Source organism: Amborella trichopoda, chromosome 3 (assembly GCF_054954075.1).
Source record: "Amborella trichopoda isolate Santa Cruz 75 chromosome 3, AtrichopodaSantaCruz75HAP2 v2.0, whole genome shotgun sequence".
Taxonomy (NCBI): domain Eukaryota; kingdom Viridiplantae; phylum Streptophyta; class Magnoliopsida; order Amborellales; family Amborellaceae; genus Amborella; species Amborella trichopoda.
The window spans coordinates 3,590,636-3,610,575 of record NC_142338.1 but is presented as its reverse complement, the minus strand read 5'-3'; the positions used below and the strand labels follow the sequence as shown (position 1 = coordinate 3,610,575).

Sequence of the window (19,940 nt, the reverse complement as noted above, 5' to 3'; positions counted from 1 at the left end):
TCAAGTCGGGTCCAAGTTTGGGTCGACTTGGATCCAACCCGACCAACGCCACCCCTATAAAGGCCAGTTGAAACTATACTAATCGATCTACTGGACTCACAGCCGCGTTCACCAGGTTTAGAATGAAGCGGACCATGCTACTTCTAGCGTTTCTCATATATTTGGGAATTGGGAGAATTTGTAATTTTGCCAACTTTTATGCCCGCTTATTTGTGGCCAAGCTGTGTATAAGCGTTTTAAAATCTGTGTATTAACTCCTGAAGCCAGGTTATGGATTAGCTATATGGTAGACGAATCTGGATTAGCTGAATCACGAAATTCGGATAGAGAATAATTTAAAAAAATGAAAAATGGGTGGGAAGTGGGCTATTTTAGGGGTCACAAACTCGGATTACTTAACAATTCAATACGATATGGATTAGAATTACTTAATCTAGATCTCGTCATTTTTATTAAAATTACTTAATCTAGATTTCGTCATTTTTTAAAAAAAAGATATATGAAAAGACCATTTATTTTTAGTATAGGAGGTTACAAAAAAAAATACTTAAAATAAAGTGTAGCAGATTAGATATAACCTCTTTATTTTTCACCACAAGTGTGAGAAATAAACAAGAATAATCGGTCCTTCCGAACTAGACCTTAGTCAGTTGACCGTCGTTATCGCTAGTTGAAAAGCATTTGCTAGTTTTTCATAAACCAGGTTATGAAGGACCAATTAAGTTTTTCCTTTTTCAATATGTTTATAGTCATTTTCGAGAGTAGGTAAATGTCATCAATTAGCAATGTGTCGGAGAAATATTTTAAAATAAATAAATAAATTAATAGTATAAAATGGATTGGGCCAGCAATGGTCTTAATCCTTGTAGGCGCTGCCCACAAAACCGAGCCTTGCTCTGCCCGGTCCAGTTGAAGAGGTCTTGGCCCGGTAAAATCAAAGTAGATAAAAGACAAAAGAAAAGAAAAAAAGAAAAGAAAAAAGGGTTGGGGGACTGTTCTAGGGCGGCCCTGTCGCAGTCTAGGCTTAGGCTGGGGTCCTGCCTAGCCTAGGCTTGTCCTTGGGTTTTGGTGCCCAACCGTGGTCTATCACTTAGGCCACATGTAACCCAAGGTCTAGTTTTTTTAAGACCCAGATGGGCCGAGCCAAATACAATCAGCCCATTGCAGCCTGTTCTTGTATAGCTTTTGTTAGCTAAAAAAATTTATGTACAAGTTTATCGGCTCTGCAATGAGCTAAGCGCCTTTAGAAAAGGGCGATGTTTTGGTGCATCAGCGGATACACCTTTTATATACGTCTCTCCCAAAACTTTTAGAGATGTATTACAATCACGACCATGATAATCATGAATCTCGATAAATAATTAATATTTAAATTATTAAAAACATTTAAGACTATAAATATTTATAAACTTTTGATATTTGCTCCATTCATTTTTGCTTCTTCACAGGTCATCAGGTTTTGCACCATCTTCTTCTCATATCAAAAGCTTTTGCACCATTTCTAGATATTTAAGATGTCCTTTACATCCTAAATGTGTAAAAACCATAGATGGACTCATGAGTCTGAAGACTTACAGTAGAATTTTTCTTACGAAAATGCCTCCATGCCTAGGTGGTGTGGCCCAAAGTGAAATGTTTTTACTGACAAGGTCTAAAAAATACAGTATACTACAACTAAAGTTTCCTTGGAAAGATACCCAAATTAATAACCTTATTTATCCTATAAAAGAATCGATCTCTCATAAATTTATATATTTATTCAAGAGTGCGTGTGGCGTACCGCCATGGTAACATATTATAAACTTACTCCCACAGGTAAAGAGCAATTCCGAAGGGTACATTTTTTAGTATTTTAGTGTTCTTAAACACTTAGATTGCTGCTTATGCACAATAGTTTGGATGTGGCACAAATACCCTTCCATCAATGTATTTAGGGATTGCTAGAAAATAGGGCCATCTTGAGCTAATCATTGATCGATTTCAGAAAATTGGATCCTTGAAACTCGATATTTGTCCTTTGAAAGTAGAGTCCCTCTTGTTAAAGCTGCCTCAGCAAATCTACCAATTTATTACTTCTGAGCACCCAATACACTAGTTAAGAAGTTTAAGCCAATGATGAGAAATTTTCTACAGACTGGTGCATGGTGCATGACAGAAGAAGAAATTTCATATGGCAGGGTGGAATTTAATTTGTAAAAGGTTTGCTCGATTTGGGTTTTGTCAATTGTTAGAGAGGTATCTCTGTGTTCTAAAGTCTTACATGTAACTGTAACTTTCATTGACATAGTGAAGATCAATTTGCTATATCTGTGGATATAACTCCTTTGGGGTCGTGTGTGTTTTCATGTATTATTTCTCATGTTTGTATTATAGCTTGTATTCTCGTTGATTTTGTTTCTAACCTGTTAATTATACAATCGTGGAATCCAATTTTTGAGATTATTGTTTTTGCATATAAGATGGTTCTCGGATCCTAACAAAATTGATATTTTCTTAAAAAATGACAGCCATTTGTCTCATAATGATTAAGAAAAGTTGGCTGCTATTTCCAAAACCATGCCACGAAAATAAGATCTAAAAAATGTACTGTTGTATCTTTTCTTAGGGAAATTTTCATAAATATCCTTTTATTTTTGCCGGATTTGAAAAATGTCCATTAGATGCTTTTGACTTTTCTTGTTTTTAGGAAAATGCCCTTGGTGCGGATCTTCAAGTTGTGAACTGAGATATTTTTCTTCTTTTGATTGATAGATCGGTGAGGAAACTGAAATTCCTAAGCAACTCTTTCCTAAGTGAAACAGTTTCGAACTTCAAGCTCTAAACTGAGATTTCACTAAGGGCTTGTTTGATAAATGGAAACTGAAAGTTCTTTGGGAAATAGAAGTTCTAAACTTCTAGAAGTTGGATATGTTGTTGTCAAGAACTAACAAATATTTTGTGTTATAACATGTCTAGAATTCTAGGAAGTCTAGGAACTTGTATTTGTTCGAACATAGGATTTTGGAAACTTGAAGGTCTGACTATTAACCAATTTTGTCCATTTACTAAAGTTTTGTCATTAAGAATGTGATATCACAGTATGTCAAACAAAATGTACAGTCTAGATCACATAAAAAAGAAAATCATGTGATTGTTGGTCACCACAGAATAGATGGTTGAGAACATATCTGATTATCTCAATTTTATTTTATGCTATACATTGGATTGTATATTTCTCACCCCCGTACACTTGTAAAAAGAACGAAAAAATATTTTGAAAAAATCTAAATGGCTAAGATACCATTAAGGTGCAAAAAGAAGTCCCGACAGCCTCTTTGCATTCACCCATAATTATCGTAATGAAAAAGCGCTATGCATGCATTAAATTCGACTGTTTTGACTTTATTTTTGCCCCTTATTCACCCAACCGAATTTTCCAACAAATTTGAACCATTTTTAGTAGTTAAAATGTTAAAATTAAAGATGAAAATAGATTTTCAGGTTATCACAAGAATTTTAGACTCCAAAATTGCATCTTATGACTAAGTTTGGAGGTGCATTTTACTTTGATTGTTTAAGGTTTCAACCTTACGCAAATCACACCCATTTTTAAATGGAAATATAAGGGCGTAACCTTAAACTGTAGAATTAAGGTGCATTTCAAAAATCCATCGGAAAAAAGGTTGTTTGGATGTCGGAAAACCCTATAATTGATCATCTTGATATTAAGATACATAGAAATGACAAAAAAAAAAAAGATTTTCAAATCCCAGAAATAATGCATCTTGCAACATATCATCAGAACCGTCCATTTTCACGATTTTCATGTGTTTATAGATATATCTGATTTGAACAATTTTGGGAGCTTAAAGTTTTATTATTAAATATGAAAATAGATTCCTAGGGCATCCTAGGAATTTTTGACAACAAAGTTACATCCTGTTATAAAATTTGGAGGTACACCGTGATTGTTTAAAATTGGATACGCAAAACCCTTTTCAAATATTGCAAAATTAAGAGACATTTAGGAAACTTCCCATTTTTCTTGCTTTTCCCTTCTTGCTCTCTCTCCCCTTTTTATCAACCACAAGTTTCCTACATGATAACTTTTATCCAGTGTTTTCATACATGGCCAAGCTACTCGGACTTGCCCAGCCAGTTATTCCAAGTATCTTTGTACAACTCGAGGTACATAAGAAAAAATAAAAAAAATATAAAAATATTGAATTCATGTGTAAAATTTTTATATATAATTTAGATGTTCTGGCCAAAGATTTGTAGGTTTTTCTCGCCCTATGCCCTTCTTTTTTTGGATTTTTTTTTTAAAAATTCCCAACTATGAATTGATCTTTTTTAAATCTTGTTCCCCGGCCCGAGGCGAGTCCGAAAATAGTGCTTTTACCCTTTTCTATCTATCTCTCTCCCAACCCCCTCTTGATCACAGTCAACCTTGGTTCCTAGCAAGTATACTCTGTCGGAAAGTCCAAAACAGCAATCGAATGAACAGATCTTGTATATACAGGTAAATCTTGAAGGGCTCCATTAAGCTTTCCTAGAGGTCATATATATGGACAAGCTCATGTGCTTCTGAGTCCATGTTTTTTAGTTGCTTTAATCCTTTACATTACCATGTTTCTTATTTATACTCATTTTATTTTTCATTCAGTCATTTTCATTTCCATTTTTGTTTAAAATTTTAGGTAGGAGATATCTTTTATATTCAATTACAACAATATTCCAACATCTTCTTTCAAATGGATTTCACCCCACATTTATTTCTCAATGCTCATTCGATGGCCTGCAAGAAAGAGAATAAGGATGAAGGGCGGCAAATCATTTAAATCTCCATACCCAATCACTATACTTCTTCTATAAAACTACATGATACCTTTAATCTATGCATTTAATCTATAGGATAATCATTACCCTATATAATATATACTCATTCCATTAAACCAACTATTACAACTCATGGCGCCCCCTCTAGGCCTTCTCTCTTTCTTTCTTCTTCTCCTCTCCATTCCAGTTTCATATGCTCAATTTTACAGAAACATGACTCTCGGAACTACCTTGCTATCTTCCTCTTCAAACAACTCACATTATGTTTCTCCTTCTGGAGACTTTGCATTCGGGTTTTATCCGATCAATGGTGGTTCATTTCTCATTGGAATTTGGTTCAATAAGATCTCTAGTTTGGGCAGCTAATAGAGATCAACCAGTGCAAAATGGATCAACGATTCAATTAAGGCTTGAGGGTAATTTGGGTTTCACGGATTCACAAGGCCGGCAGAGTTGGATTTACAATGGGTCCACCAGTGTAAATTCTGCTGCCATGCTTGATACGGGTAATTTCGTGCTCGTAAATTCTAGCTCGGCTATCCTATGGTAAAGTTTTCAGTATCCCACAAACACTTTATTACCAGGCCAAACCTTAGGCCATGAAAGACCTTTATGTTCCAATCGAATGGACGGAGATTATGGGACTAGTAGATTCATGCTAGTGTTGCAAAGTGATGGCAATCTTATTCTACACCCAAAAGGTCGCAGAAATCTAACCCCGGATTTGGAATACTATTCTAGTGGAACAGATAGAGCAAAACCGCCTCTTACTGTGGTCTTCGATCACAGTGGAGTTCTTCACCAACCAATCAGGTAATCTTCATCATTTCTTCAAATGCTACAAACACACATGATGATTATTACCAGAGAGCCACGCTTGATAGCGATGGATTTTTTAGGCAATACACTTGCTCAAAAAATCCCAATAATGCACAATCATGGACTGTGGTCTCAAAGATCCCCGGCGACAAAGATGCTTGTCACATTCCTGGAATTTGTGGGCTCAATGGTTATTGTGTTTTAGGTAAGGATGAGAAGGCAAAATGTCTTTGCCCCGAGAAATTTTCTTTTATTGATCCTAATTACACTTTTTCTGGGTGTAAAAGGGACTTCTTCCCAGGGTGTGACAATCATAGAGGAAGAGAGAGCCCACTTGTTGAGTAACAAAATGTTAATTGGCCCCATGGTGATTATGAACTATTCAACGCTGATGAACAACAATGCAAGGAGGCTTGTATGGCCGATTGTTGGTGTGACGTTGCCTTTCACAGAAAGCAGCAATGCTGGAAGAAGAGGCTTCCGTTGACTGGTGGCCGGCATGATGTTAGTCTTGAGGAAAAGGCTTTCATCAGAGTTGCAGAGGAAAGAAGGGAAATGAAAAGAAATAAAGGGCATTAACCCTTGATCTTAGTTGGTGAGTTTCTCATAGGAACCACAACAATTCTTTTCCTACTCACAATAGCAGTTATTGTTCTCAGTATTAAGAAAAAAGGACGATTTCATAAGGTCTCAAGTGGCATAGAGAAGGTAGAAACCGATCCCATACCTAATTTGATATCGTTTAAGTACGCTCGTTTGCAAGAAGCCACACATGATTTCAAGGAAGTTCTTGGGCGGCGTGGCTCATTTGGAAGCGTGTACAAGGGGATCTTGGATTTGGGGCACCGAGTTGAGATTGCAGTAAAACAGGTGGATAAGGTGGTGGAGAGAGGGGAGAAGGAGTTCCGAACAGAAGTAAGTGTGATTGGCCAAACCCATCACAAGAACTTGGTCCGGTTGTTGGGTTTTTGTGATGAGGGAGATCAAAGGCTTCTTGTTTGTGAATTCATACAAAATGGATCTCTTGCAAACTTCTTCTTTGGCCCAACCAGGCCAAATTGGAGTCAAAGGGTTCAACTAGCATTAGGGATAGCAAGAGGAATCCTGTATCTGCACAAAGAATGTGAATCCCCAATCATACATTGTGACATTAAGCCACAAAACATACTTCTTGACAAGTTTTATAACCCAAAGGTTGCTGATTTCGGGCTAGCGAAGCTCTTACAACAAAATGAGACTCGAACGATTACAACTAGTCGGGGTACGAATGGATATGTAGCTCCTGAGTGGTTTCGCAATGTTTCTGTTTAAGTGAAGGTGAAGGTGGATGGTTATAGCTATGGCATAGTGCTGCTTGAGTTGATATGTTGTAGGAAGATATTGGATTTGAGTCACGATGATGAGAGGTAAGTGATCTTATCAGATTGGGTTTCTGTGAGGGAAAGGTGCAGGAGCTAGTAGAAGGAGATGAAGAAGCCTTTGGAGATTTGAAACAAGTTGAGAGGATTGTTCAGATTGGATTGTGGTGTACACAAGGGGAGCCATATGTGAGACCTTCAGTGAAGAAAGTCATTCAAATGTTGGAAGGGCATGTTGAAGTACTTGAGCCTCCATTAGGCTCTATTGCTACTCAGGAATAAACATGTTCTTTTGTTATTTGCTTTGGCTAATTTAATTGAGGGAAAAGTTTATATAGAACCGAGGCTCTAAACAATCAAATTCGAGTCTACCTCAAAAATTTCATTAGAAGATGTTGTTTTGATGCCCCAATATCCTCAAATTGATCATCTTAACATCAAGATTCATGGACATGCGAAAAAAATGGATTTCAAGTTTTGGAAATAATGTATTCTGTAATGTATTTTTGGACCGTCAATTTTAAAGATTTTCAAGTTTTCATAGATCTCTCGATCTACATTATTTTTTAAACTTTAAACTTTATAAATAAAGATGAAAATATATTTTAAGGCTATCCAAAAGATTTCCAAAATTGAAAGCACATTTCTCGATACTATTTGAAACTAGGCTCTAATTTGATTGTTTGAAACTTAGGCTCTATACAAACCGCACCCACTAATTCAGATCTTCACCTTTTAGTTAGTTGCTTGATTATTGGTGAATGTTTTCTGATCTACTATACAATGTGGTGGGCGCTTACATGTACTTCATATTATTTGAATTAGTGAAATTTAATCACCTCGAAGAAAGGTTCGAAAGAAATCATAATGAGCATCATTAACGTTGTTTGTGGCAACCAAAATCCTTGTGATTACAGTCAAATTTGAGTGTGAGCAATGAGGAAATTTTCTGTTTTTATGGAATTGAGGAATCATAATTCCATCTTGACATTAAGAGGTATAGATATTGAGGAAAAAAAAGAGATTTTAAGTCCTAAGAATTGTACATCTTGCAACATATTATCTCGTCCGTCCATTTTGAAGATTTTCATGGGTTTATAGATCGGCTTGTTTTGACATGTTTTAAAGTTTAAAATTTCATAATTATAGATAAAAATAGATTTTCACACTATCCTAAGAATTTATGACTTTAAAATTGTATCTCATGACAAAATTTGAAAATGCACCTTAATTTGATTATTTAATGTTGCAACCTTATGCAAACCACAACCATTATATATTATGTTTTTTTTCTCTTTCATGGAAAAAGAAATTTTCAAATTTCATGAGTCACTCTAAACCATCCAATTTGATATCTTATTAGTGGGAATGATTATGACCTCCATATACGAAATGTAGACAATCCCTTTTCAATTATTGATGTAGTATAGACAAATGAAATCACATTGTCATATTGAACCAAACCTCAACAACTACATTGACATTGAGAGATGTGGCTAGGGCTGCAAGTGAATTGGATCCAAGCCACGGTGACTCGAGCTTGGACCTGATCCAACTCTTATAAAGGGATTGCCTACAAAGAAGCCATTTATCTATTGTACATGGATGTCACAATCATTCTTATCCCTTACATTTCAAAATGGGTGTTTGTAAGAGGGTCATTGAATAGATACTAATTTCCAAAAAAAAAATCTTGAATTTTGTGAGTTACCCAAAACTATCCAAGTTGACATCTAATGAATAAGAATGATTCTAACCTTTATGTAAAAAAAATAAATGGTCTATTTGTAGACAATCCCAATTGAAAATATAGAAATCATTATCTACGTACACTGGACTTTCCTCGATCACTCTATCGAACTTCATTGCTGAGTATTCTCGAGACCTCAATATATATATATATATATATGTATTGCATTTCTTCTTGTAAAAAAGTCAACAAATTTAGAACCAAAATACCCTCTCTCTTTCTTTCTCATACCAATATTTTCATAGGACCGGTCCTACATGTCAGATGGGCAATATGAATTAATGTGCCAGACCAGCCCGACACAGTTTTTGTGCTGGATTGGATTCATTTTTTTGTCCGGCACAACCAATTTCTAGATTCCTAAGAATCGGTCCAGCATATCTTATGTCATACTGACTTTTGTAATTCCAAAAGCCAGTCTCGAACAAATTGTGTTGATCAGGGATACAAAGTAGGTAAGGTAAAGATGGGTCAAATGAATGGTATTTTTATCCAAAAAAATATTTTTCTAATTTGGGGGTAATAATAAAAAATAAGATTTATTGGAGTTCATAAAATGGTCTCAAAGGTGTTGAAATTGAAGGGGTTTTAATAATTTTCTCTAGAACAAAATAAATCACATGTCGCGATGGATAAAACAATGTTTACTAGACATCATCCAATTTTTGGATGGTTAAGCGCTTAATAAATCAAAACGTAATTTTCTTTCGATTAGCATATTTAGGCCATGACTCTGAAGTGGATTCTAGAACTTCATATTGAGAATATCCTGGAGTAATACGCTAAACGCACTTTGCAGGAAAATGTCATTTTGCGGAGATCCATTTTGTGAGTTATCCTTTGCAGTGTTCTACAAATCAAATGGGACCTGAATGGGCCGGATTTCGAGTAGCTGGTAAACTGGACGGTTCACCCGTCTTAACCGGGCAGGTTGTGACCAGTTAAAAAAGTGTTAAAAAAATATAAAATAATTCAAAAAAAGATATAGTTACAGCATAATTAAATAAAGCACAACCAAATGATGGAAAAACGGTGAAAAAAATAAATAGCAAAAAAAGTGATTGTGATTTAAGGTATTTTATGAAATTTTTCAAAAAAAGAGGGAAAAATAAACTAAAAAAGAAAAATGATCTTATAAGATCTTCTTCTACTTATGTGTGTAGGATTCTAAAAGATATCCTTAAATTTGATACGGTATAATAACTTTTTTAAAGATCCGTGTCATTTAATAGTGATCCTCTGAAATCCTACATATATGGGTGGAAAAAAGCCCTATAGAATCATTACTCATATATAAATAACTATTCACGGCTAAAACACTTTCCAATCTTTACTAAAATGATAAAATATATTGAAAAATACATTATAAACAAATCTCGTATTTTTTTATGTATATATATATATATATATATATATGGCCTGACCACCTAAACGGGCCAAAATCCAAGCCGGTACCTGGTTCCAAATTGACAGGCGTCTTTTGAGTTCGACCGGCCAACTTCGCGAACACCTATCCTTCATCTATTCAATAGAAATAATTTTTTAAAACCTTGATGGGTCTGGTGAACTGACCATCCAGAAATCTGTTTCGTATGGGAACTCTCTAGTGTGCAAATCAGTACAAAATACAAAGAAAGTGGAAAACAAAAGTAATACAATAATAAATAAACATAACAAATTGCATACGGATCTGCGAGGTCAATTACCATTCGGTGTCTCATTTGTTCGAAATTAAGAGCACCACCGTTTTTTTTTCGTTTTTTTTTTATTCTCCTTATACGGGGATAACAACACCGGAGTATTTGAGGGATCAATTATCATTTGGTGTCTCAATTTGTTTGAAATTACAAACACTACCCGTTTTTTCTACTGGTTTTTTTGTTCGAAATTACAAACGCCACCCGTTTTTTGTACTGGTTTTTATTTTCTTTGATGATCCTGTTCAGCAATAATAATACTGGGTTTGATTTTTTTTTTTTTTTTTTGTGATTTTAAAAGTTACCAATGCTGTCCCTCCTCTGGTTTTTTCACTCTACTACGCTTCGCCTCTCTCTTTGATGAGATCTCATTGATTGTTTCTCTCACTACTCTTTCTTTCTCTCTCTTCAATAATCCCCTGAATTAGCGGATCAACAGAATGGTTCCATTCTCGTTTAGCCTCGCCGACCCTTGAGAAGAAAGACTATATATGGTGTGGATAGAAATTTACCCTGAAGAAACCACTCTTCATACTCCTTTTAATCGGACTCAGTCATGGCGCCACCCAATTACAGAGTTTTAGGAATGGTGGAGTAGGGAGAAAGAGAAAGGATGCATCGTGTGGTTTATCAAAATGGAGAACCCCAATTTGTCGATGGTCGAAATGTAGAGCCCCAAAGACGAGGTAATCAAAGGGTTCAAAGCTTTATAGGGGCTGGTTTTTGCTGTTGCAATGCTGGTTTTTGCTGTTGCAATGCTGGTTTTTGAGATGGGGGCTTATTATAAAGGGTGGCATTTTAACCCACCTTCCGCAAAAGCCGAGGTTTTGGGGTTTTTGGAATGGTTTATTCTTCTGGGGTTTTCATTAGGGGGATTATATTGCTCCTCTTCTACAAATTTTGGCTAATGTTTTTATAATTTTGTTCCTGGTTCCATCGGTGGATCGAATTGTGCAGGTTCTGGGATGCTTTGGGATCAGGTTCAGGAAGCTCGAGCTTGTTCCTCTAATGGAGGTCGGAGAATTGGAGAAGGGAGTTGATGGGGATTACCCCATGGTGCTTATTCCGATCCCCACGTGCAATGAGAGAGGTATGATGGTCTGGTTGCCAAATTTGTTTCACTTTCCCCCGACATAGCTTGAATCTTATTTCACATCTCTCTCTTGGCTGCAATGTGTCTTGACTGAAAAATACAAAGTTAAAAAAATAGAGAAATGAAGGAAGAGAAAAAGTTGCAGATGATGCTAATTGTGGAAAGAGATTTTAATGGCGGAGAGTTTAAAATGGCGGTGAGAGGGATTTTAATTGCGGAGAATCAATAGGAGAAAGAGAAAATATGTGAAATTTTTGTTGAGACAGATTTAATGGTCGAGAATTCAGGAGAGAGAGGGATTAGAAAACCAGGGAGTGCACAAATAATAACCCTTTTGCCCGGTTTGCATGGGGCTAATTTAAAAAAAAAAAAAAAAAAAAAAAGGTAGAGGGTGGTGCTAGTAATTTATTTCGGATAAATGAGACACCAAATATTAATTGACCCCCAAAATAATGTCCGTATGAAATTTGATATATCACATGCCGATCTGGGAGACCAAGTTTTGTGACGCTTAGATCCCAGACAGAAAGGGCTTCCAAGGGAACTGGATGCAGTTTTTGGTTTCAGACAAGAAAACAACAAAACCAGGATGGTCTAGATCGATTCCCGGTTGGATGGCAATTTCTTTAAACCAGTGTTTAAAAAAACGCCGAGTCGAACCGGACTCGCTCAGTTCGACTCGAGAATCGCCATGGACGGATCGAATCGGTGAAAAAAACGGGAATCGTCCGGTTTTAGAGAGAAGCGGACGATTCTGCACAGTGACAGAATCGGCGAGTCCGTACGAAAGAACATAATTTTTTTTTTTTTTTGTAATCCATGATAGATTTTTTTGTAATACTTGATCGATTTTTTTGTAATCCATGATCGAATTGTTTTTTTTTTTTTTTTTTTGTAATCCATGATCGAATTTTTTGTTTTTTTGTTTTTTTTTGTAACCCACGATAGAATTTTTTGTAATCCATGATCGAATTTTTTGTAACCCATGATCGAAATGTTTGTTTTTTTTTCTTGTAATCCATGATCGAATTTTTTTTTTTTTTTTGTAACCCATGATAGAATTTTTTGAAATCCATGATCGAATGTTTTGTAATCCATGATCGAAATGTTTGTTTTTTTTTTGTAATCCATGATCGAAATGTTTGTTTTTTTTTTTTGTAATCCATGATCGAATTTTTTGTAATCCATGATCGAATTGTTTTTTTCTTTTTTTGTTTGTTTTTTTTTGTAATCCATGATCGAATTTTATGTAATCCATGATCGAATTTTTTGTAATCCATGATAGAATTTTTTTGTAATCCATGATCGAATTTTTTGTAATCCATGATCGAAATGTTTGTTTTTTTTTCTTGTAATCCATGATCGAATTTTTTGTATTTTTTTTTTTTTTGTAATCCATGATCGAATTTTATGTAATCCATGATCGAATTTTTTGTAATCCATGATCGAATTTTTTGTAATACATGATTGAATTTTTTGAAAATTTGTGATTTTTTTTTTAATCCCTGATCGATTTTTTTTTTTGTAATCCATGATAGAATTTTTTGAAAATTTGTGATTTTTTTTTTTCATCCATGATCGATTTTTTTGAAAATCTGTTAATTTTTTTTTTTAATCCATATTATTCAAAGAGAAAATGAGAGAGATGATGATTTTGAGGCCACCCTATCCCAGCCATATTATTCATATATCGAGTCTCAACAGCAACAGTGTAGGGATGAGCACGACAGTGCAGGTGAGCATGAAGGATAGAAAAGCTTCGGGGATTTTGGATTGGAAACACAACAAAACACTAACACTCGGGGATTTGGGAATAGTCAGACACCTGTTAATATCGATGATTCGTTTTTAGATCGAATCAATGAATTGTTAAACGAATTCAATCAATGGCACCAGCGTGACCAAGAAGAACAATAACGTCGTCTATCATTTTATTTTTAGATCATATGTTACTAATTATATACTTTATTGTAGTCCATGTATGTTGATATACTTATTCCATGATAATTCTATGTTTATCCTTTTGTGTGATGTAAATTAAATGCTGAATGGCGGTTCATGCAGGGAAAGAACATATCAATATTCGCATATTCATTCAAAAACATGAAAATTCTTAATGAAGTACCCTCATTTCTTATTGAATTCTTAAAAAAACAATATTTATAATAAATTTTAATAATTTTTTCAGATTTTTTTTAAGCTTTATTCTAACCGATTCACCCGATTTTTGATCCGGATCACCGATTTGTCGATCCGAATCGATTTTTTGGGTGCCCAATCCGAGTCACCGATCCGTTTTTTAAACCATTGCTTTAAACAATGGAATATAGGGAGATTAATTAGGAACAAGTCGTCTTGGACGCGTGTTTGACCCGCTGACAAGGATATAAGAAAACTCTACACAAAAATTTCATTTAACTCGGCCGTTTCTTCGTGGAATATAGGGAGATTAATTAGGAACAAGTAGTCTTGGACGCGTGTTTGACAAGGATATAAGAAAACTCTACACAAAAAATTCATTTAACTCGGCCGTTTCTTCGTTTGCATATCAAGTCAACCCCAACTTTTGGAGATCATGACTCCTGCAGTTATGGCACCCCTGACTGCCCTTCTTTTCTTCTCCTCTCTTCCTTTCCTTAGCCTTCCTCGAGTGTCATCCCAGTTAAACAAAAACATCACTCTCGGAACATCCCTTCTCTCTTCCTCTTCAAATGATTCATATAGGGTCTCCCCTTCAGGAGAATTTGCATTTGGGTTTTACTCGATTGATCGCGACCAATTCCTCATCGGAATCTGGTTTGCTGCAATCTCAGAAAAAACGTTAGTTTGGTCGGCAAACAGAGATCAACCGGTGCAAGATGGTTCGATAATTCAGTTCACGCTTGATGGTAAGTTGGGTTTCACCGATTCTGATGGCCAACAAAGTTGGATATACAATGGAACTGATGCTGCAACTTCAGCTTCCATACTCGACACTGGCAGTTTTGTATTGTTGAACTCTCGCTCTAGTATCGTGTGGCAAAGTTTCGATCACCCAACTGATACTCTGTTACCTGGGCAAAGCATAAGCGAAGGTACAAATCTGGCTTCTAGTCGTCTGGAACGAGATTACAGAACTGGTAGATACTTGTTAGGTTTTCAAACAGATGGCAATCTCGTTCTATACCAGAAATATCGTCAAAATTTGGTCCCCAATGTGGCATATTATGCAAGTGGAACAGATGGAGCTAATTCTCCACTAACCTTTGTTTTCAATCGTACTGGAAATCTTTATCTTATCAACTCAACAAATCAGATAATCTCCACCATTTCTTCAAATATTGTAAACCCAGTAGAGGATTATTACCAACGAGCTACTTTAGACTTTGATGGGTTTTTCCGGCAGTATTCTCTTCTGAAAAATCCCAATAATGGAGAATCTTGGACTAGGGTTTCAACAATTCCCGGTGATAAAGATGCTTGTAGTGTGCCAGGCATCTGCGGTCTTAATGGCTATTGTGTTTTGAACCAAGATGAGAAGGTCGAGTGTCGTTGCCCACATGAAAGTTTTTCTTTTATTGATCCGAATTATACTTATGCTGGCTGTAAAAATGACTTCAGTATAGGATGTGATGCTTATAGTGAATTAGACTATTCATTTTCTAGGTTGGACAACATTGATTGGCCTTACGGGGACTATGAACGGCTAGATAGTGACATGGATGTGGAGAAATGCATGGAGGCTTGTAAGGCTGATTGTTGGTGTGATGCTGCAATTTACAGGACCCAAAAGTGCTGGAAGAAGAGGATGCCCTTAACTGATGGCCGTGAGGATGGCACACTTGGGGGAACTGCTCTTATCAAAATTCGAGAGAGGAGTCCAGCAAAGAAGGAGGAAAAAGAAGGCCAAAACTTATTCGTCGTGGGGGGGTTTCTCATAAGCGCCTCTGCATTTCTTTTCCTACTGACCATGGTTGTTATTGCTTACAGTGTTCGGAGAAGAAGAGCATTTATTAGGATCCCAACCACTATAGAGAACGTGGAGACTAATCTGATACCGTTCAAATATTCACAATTGCAAGCAGCCACAGATGGGTTCAAGGAGCGTCTTGGGAATGGATCATTTGGGAGTGTTTATAAGGGGGTTATTGAATTGGGCGATCTTCTTGAAATTGCAGTAAAACGGTTGGATAAGATTGTGGAGAGAGGTGAGAAGGAGTTTAGAACCGAATTGAGTGTCATCGGCCGGACACATCACAAGAATTTGGTCCGGTTAGTGGGTTTTTGTGATGAGGGAAATCAAAGGCTTATTGTCTATGAATTCATGTCAAATGGTTCTCTTGCAGATTTCCTGTTTGGCTCCATAAGGCCAACCTGGGGGGAAAGAACTCGACTAGCATTTGGTATAGCAAGAGGGATCATGTATTTACACGATGAGTGCGAATCACCAATTATACACTGTGACATAAAGCCTCAAAACATTCTTCTCGATAGGACCTACACCCCGAAGATTGCAGATTTTGGGCTGGCAAAGCTCTTGCAGAGCGACCAAACACGAACCGACACTGATATTCGAGGGACGAGGGGATATGTGGCTCCAGAGTGGTTCAGAAATGTTCCGATCTCCGCAAAAGTAGATGTTTACAGCTTTGGTATCATGTTGCTTGAGATAGTTTGCTGCAAAAGGAGGATGGATCTAAGTCAAGGCTTAGACAAGCAGGTGATCTTATCAGACTGGGTTTATGATTGTTTCTATGAGGGCATGGTACATGAACTAGTAGAAGGAGATGAAGAAGCTCTCGATGATGTAAACCAAGTTGAGAGATTGGTTAAGGTAGGATTGTGGTGTATACAGCAAGACCCCTCTGTGAGGCCTTCCATGAAGGCAGTGGTTCAGATGATAGAAGGGACCATAGAAGTTGGGGTGCCACCCAGTTCCTCAAGCATATGGTCATGACCATGTTTGGTCAAGGGTTTTAGCTGAAATGTCAGTCTCAGTTTTGCTTTTATTTGTTGTATAGTTTTGGAGAATCATTAATACGGTGTGTAAGTTTGTTATATTTAGTGTAAGTTTTCTGTTTTACCAATAATTCTATTCAGTTCTGGAAACGCATGCAAGAAGACCGTTTACTTTTTGCATAAAGATGTCACAATTGTTTTATTGACTGTTAGATGTAAAATCGAGCAGTTGGGGGTTTATCATTTGCATGTGTTGAGCACGAAAAGTTGATTTCAATTGTCTACACCTAATCCATCCATCTTTGAAATAATGGAAATTATCATTCAAGTTCAATTAAAGCTTTTGCTGATAAACTTCCTAATTTTCAAGAATTCTTTGGTTGACCTTACCCATTAGTTAGGCAAATTGCTCTCCCTCTCTTTATGATTAATTTTCACACTTTGAGCGCGCTCTCTCTTTCTCTCTTTAATTTTGACACTTTGAAATTCTATCTTTTAGGGCATGTTTGGTTGGTACGAAAATATTTTCTGAAAAATATTTTTATGGTAAAATTACCTTTTAAATGTTTGGTAAGAGAAGAAAGCATACGAAAACAAAATACATAGTAAAACATTCTACCATAAAATGATCTACTTTGCATGAAATCAAAATTTAGCATTTTTTTCAGGTTATTTTCACATGTGGACCGAATAATCACTAATCAGTAACCACTATTCACTATTTATAATATAATATTAAATATTTAACATTTTATTGTTATATTAAATAATATATTTAATATATAAATTATATTTAACGAAAAGTTAATATATAATATAGGGTGTGGTTTGTATAGAGCCTAGGCTCTAAACAATCAAATTAGAGCATATATATAAACAATATTTTATTTTAGTTTATACTGTATTGTATAATTTATATTTATATTTATGTTAATAATATATATTAACAATAGTAGTAGTATAATTTAAATTTATATTTATGTTAATAATATATATTAACAGTAGTAGTAGTAGTAGATCTCGGGCTCTAATTCAAGTTGAGATAAGATTTGGGGTAAATAAATTGCGTCTAGGTTGCTAGGTTGCCTATAGTCTACTAGGGTTAGTGTGATCCTTTAGGACCAGAATTGAGGTTTTTAGGAGTTCCCTTAATCGGAATTTCGAGGGGGGGGGGGGGGAGGGGGGGGGGTATATATATATATCGGGCTCTAATTCAAGTTGAGATAAGATTTGGGGTAAATAAATTGGGTCTAGGTTGTTAGGTTGCTTATAGTCTACTAGGGTTAGTGTGGTCCTTTAGGACCAGAATTGAGGTTTTTAGGAGTTCCCTTAATCAGAATTTCGAGGGGGGCGTTTATATATATATATATATATATATATATATATATATATATATATATATATTCCTAATAAATAATAGATGAATCTCCTATGCCTATTATCCCTTAAGCAAAGCAAAACATAGTTTTTTAACCCTGTCCTGGTTATAGGTTTAACAACTATTTGGATTAGACCAATGTGTATATAGTTAAAATCTTTTCTTTCATGCTCTTCAACCATAATTGAGGATAAGAGTTGGAAACTATCTCGAGTTTCCATGATTGAAATAGTTTTCTCAATAGTTTTAATCGAGAAACTACTTTTAAAATCAAAAGTCCCCCTTTTATAAACATTTGTCATAGGAACCTTTGGGATATTTCAATTTTCGATTTGTTGTTCGATATTATCAATAATAACTTCTTCTTTATTATTAACAAAGAGTGTGCTGGTAGAAGCTGTCCAACTGGATAGTGGTAGGAACAAAATTGTCATATTTGATTATATAGTCTTAATCTGAGTCAACTGGAAATAGTCCCTACACCTTTCTTGCCTTCTGGTTCAACGGTGATCTTTGGGTCACAGGGACTTTACATTTGACTATAACATATATATTTGCAAAGTTAATCAGTTCACCATTGAATAGAACCAGGCTGTGATAGTTTAAGTTTTGTTTTGAACCTTTTTTATGATGTCTTGGAAACTATATTATTCTCTTGTTGGTATGAGAGAAGGTTTTGGAGTAGTAGGCCTAAATGGATCTTTTCCATGTTGATATATTGAACCAAGACTTCCTTTTTAGCCTCTGGGTCACTGATTTTATCAATTTGGTCAATGATCAAACTTTCATCTTTTGTAAGAGTATTTAGGATTAGACAATTCACATCAATGATAGCCTTGTAGAAATTACATTGGCAGGTATTTCCAGGATTATCATCATCATTTGAATTAGAGTCAGAGCTAGTGAGGACCAGATCCTCATCATTTATTTCACCAATTAAAATTTCTTCATCAAAGTTAGAAGAACTATCAGAATCATCTCCATTTACTAATAGAATATCAAATAATTATTTTTCGATATTTTCATCGATTTCGAGTGTATTGATTTTGTTTTTAACTTTGCATTTATTTTTATAATGACCTATATTTTCGCAGTTATAACATAGATGTATTTTTCTTTTTCCCTTTTGTTTAAAAGAGTGGTCTTGCATAAATTTCTTAGGAAATTTTTGGTTTCTTTTCTGTGATTGTTTAAATTTTGCCTTATTTTAATTCTTATATTTTTCTTTATGAGAGGATTTAAAAACGGGTAAAGTATTATACCCAAACTGTTCACAAAAGTCTCATAGTTCTTTCTTTCATTTTACTCTTTGTTTTTCTAATTGTCTCTGGGGTTTTAGGTCTGTGCACAAAGCAAGACCTTCAACGCATATTTCTGCTAATAACTGTCCAAGGGTATAATGAGAATAGGGAATAATTCTGCAATCTTTATTTTTCAGCCGTGTTTTAACCTTTTCAGCAAAAAGATGAGGAAGACCAGCTATGAATTTTTCCTTCTAATAATCAGCCTTACTGTCTTCCCCAGACAATAATATAGAGTAGAAAACATCTTTATACCATTTAAAATGAGAAAGTGTTGGGCAACATAAATTTGAAAGTAGATCTTCAGACCTGGTAGCTAAAAGAGCCGTACTTCCAACAAAGTGAAGGGTGATAGTGTAGATCAGTGTATTAACTGCATCACTTTCATCAACTACTATTTCCTGGACCTGTCCAGGGCCAACTTCAGTTTTAATAAGCCATTGTTTAGTAACATTTAGGATTTTATCTTTTGCAGTTTTATCCATATGAAAATCCCACCATCCTTGAAGCCATCCTGTAAAGCTACATATGATAACTTTGGCAATTTCATGATCTTTATTTCCACTTGCTTTACAAGCGGTGGCATATATTGTTATGTGTTCCATAAGATCAAGGATTTGGCTTTCAAACATGCCATATATATTCCAATTTACAATTGACTTTCCTGAATAGCGTACAAAACTAGAAATGAGATCTTCTATTTGAAGATCGACAGGAGTGGGTCGAAGATAATACATTCTAGTTTGGCAAACTGGATTAGTTTTTCTCCCATAGTCTATTATGTTAAG

At 35.4% G+C, this 19,940-nt stretch overlaps 3 protein-coding genes across 3 annotated transcripts; all 3 read left to right on the top strand.

The window, feature by feature from the left end:
* The first annotated feature begins 5,125 nt into the window (after positions 1–5,125).
* LOC18439823 (G-type lectin S-receptor-like serine/threonine-protein kinase LECRK1) lies at positions 5,126–6,124 on the top strand. Its single transcript, XM_088862591.1, has 4 exons — positions 5,126–5,324; positions 5,403–5,631; positions 5,718–5,842; positions 5,925–6,124. Exons 1-4 carry the CDS (start codon positions 5,126–5,128, stop codon positions 6,122–6,124), a joined length of 753 nt encoding a protein of 250 aa, XP_088718717.1.
* Positions 6,125–6,216: 92 nt separating this feature from the next.
* LOC148782685 (G-type lectin S-receptor-like serine/threonine-protein kinase RLK1) lies at positions 6,217–7,008 on the top strand (the record flags this gene model as incomplete). Its single annotated transcript, XM_088862881.1, has 1 exon — positions 6,217–7,008. A coding segment is annotated over one exon (732 nt), but the record flags the coding sequence as incomplete, so codon positions are not given.
* A 6,882-nt stretch (positions 7,009–13,890) lies between these two features.
* On the top strand, positions 13,891–16,623 carry LOC110007744 (G-type lectin S-receptor-like serine/threonine-protein kinase LECRK4). Its single transcript, XM_020670582.2, has one exon. It carries the CDS (start codon positions 14,111–14,113, stop codon positions 16,469–16,471), a length of 2,361 nt encoding a protein of 786 aa, XP_020526241.2. The 5' UTR covers positions 13,891–14,110; the 3' UTR covers positions 16,472–16,623.
* Positions 16,624–19,940: the final 3,317 nt, after the last annotated feature.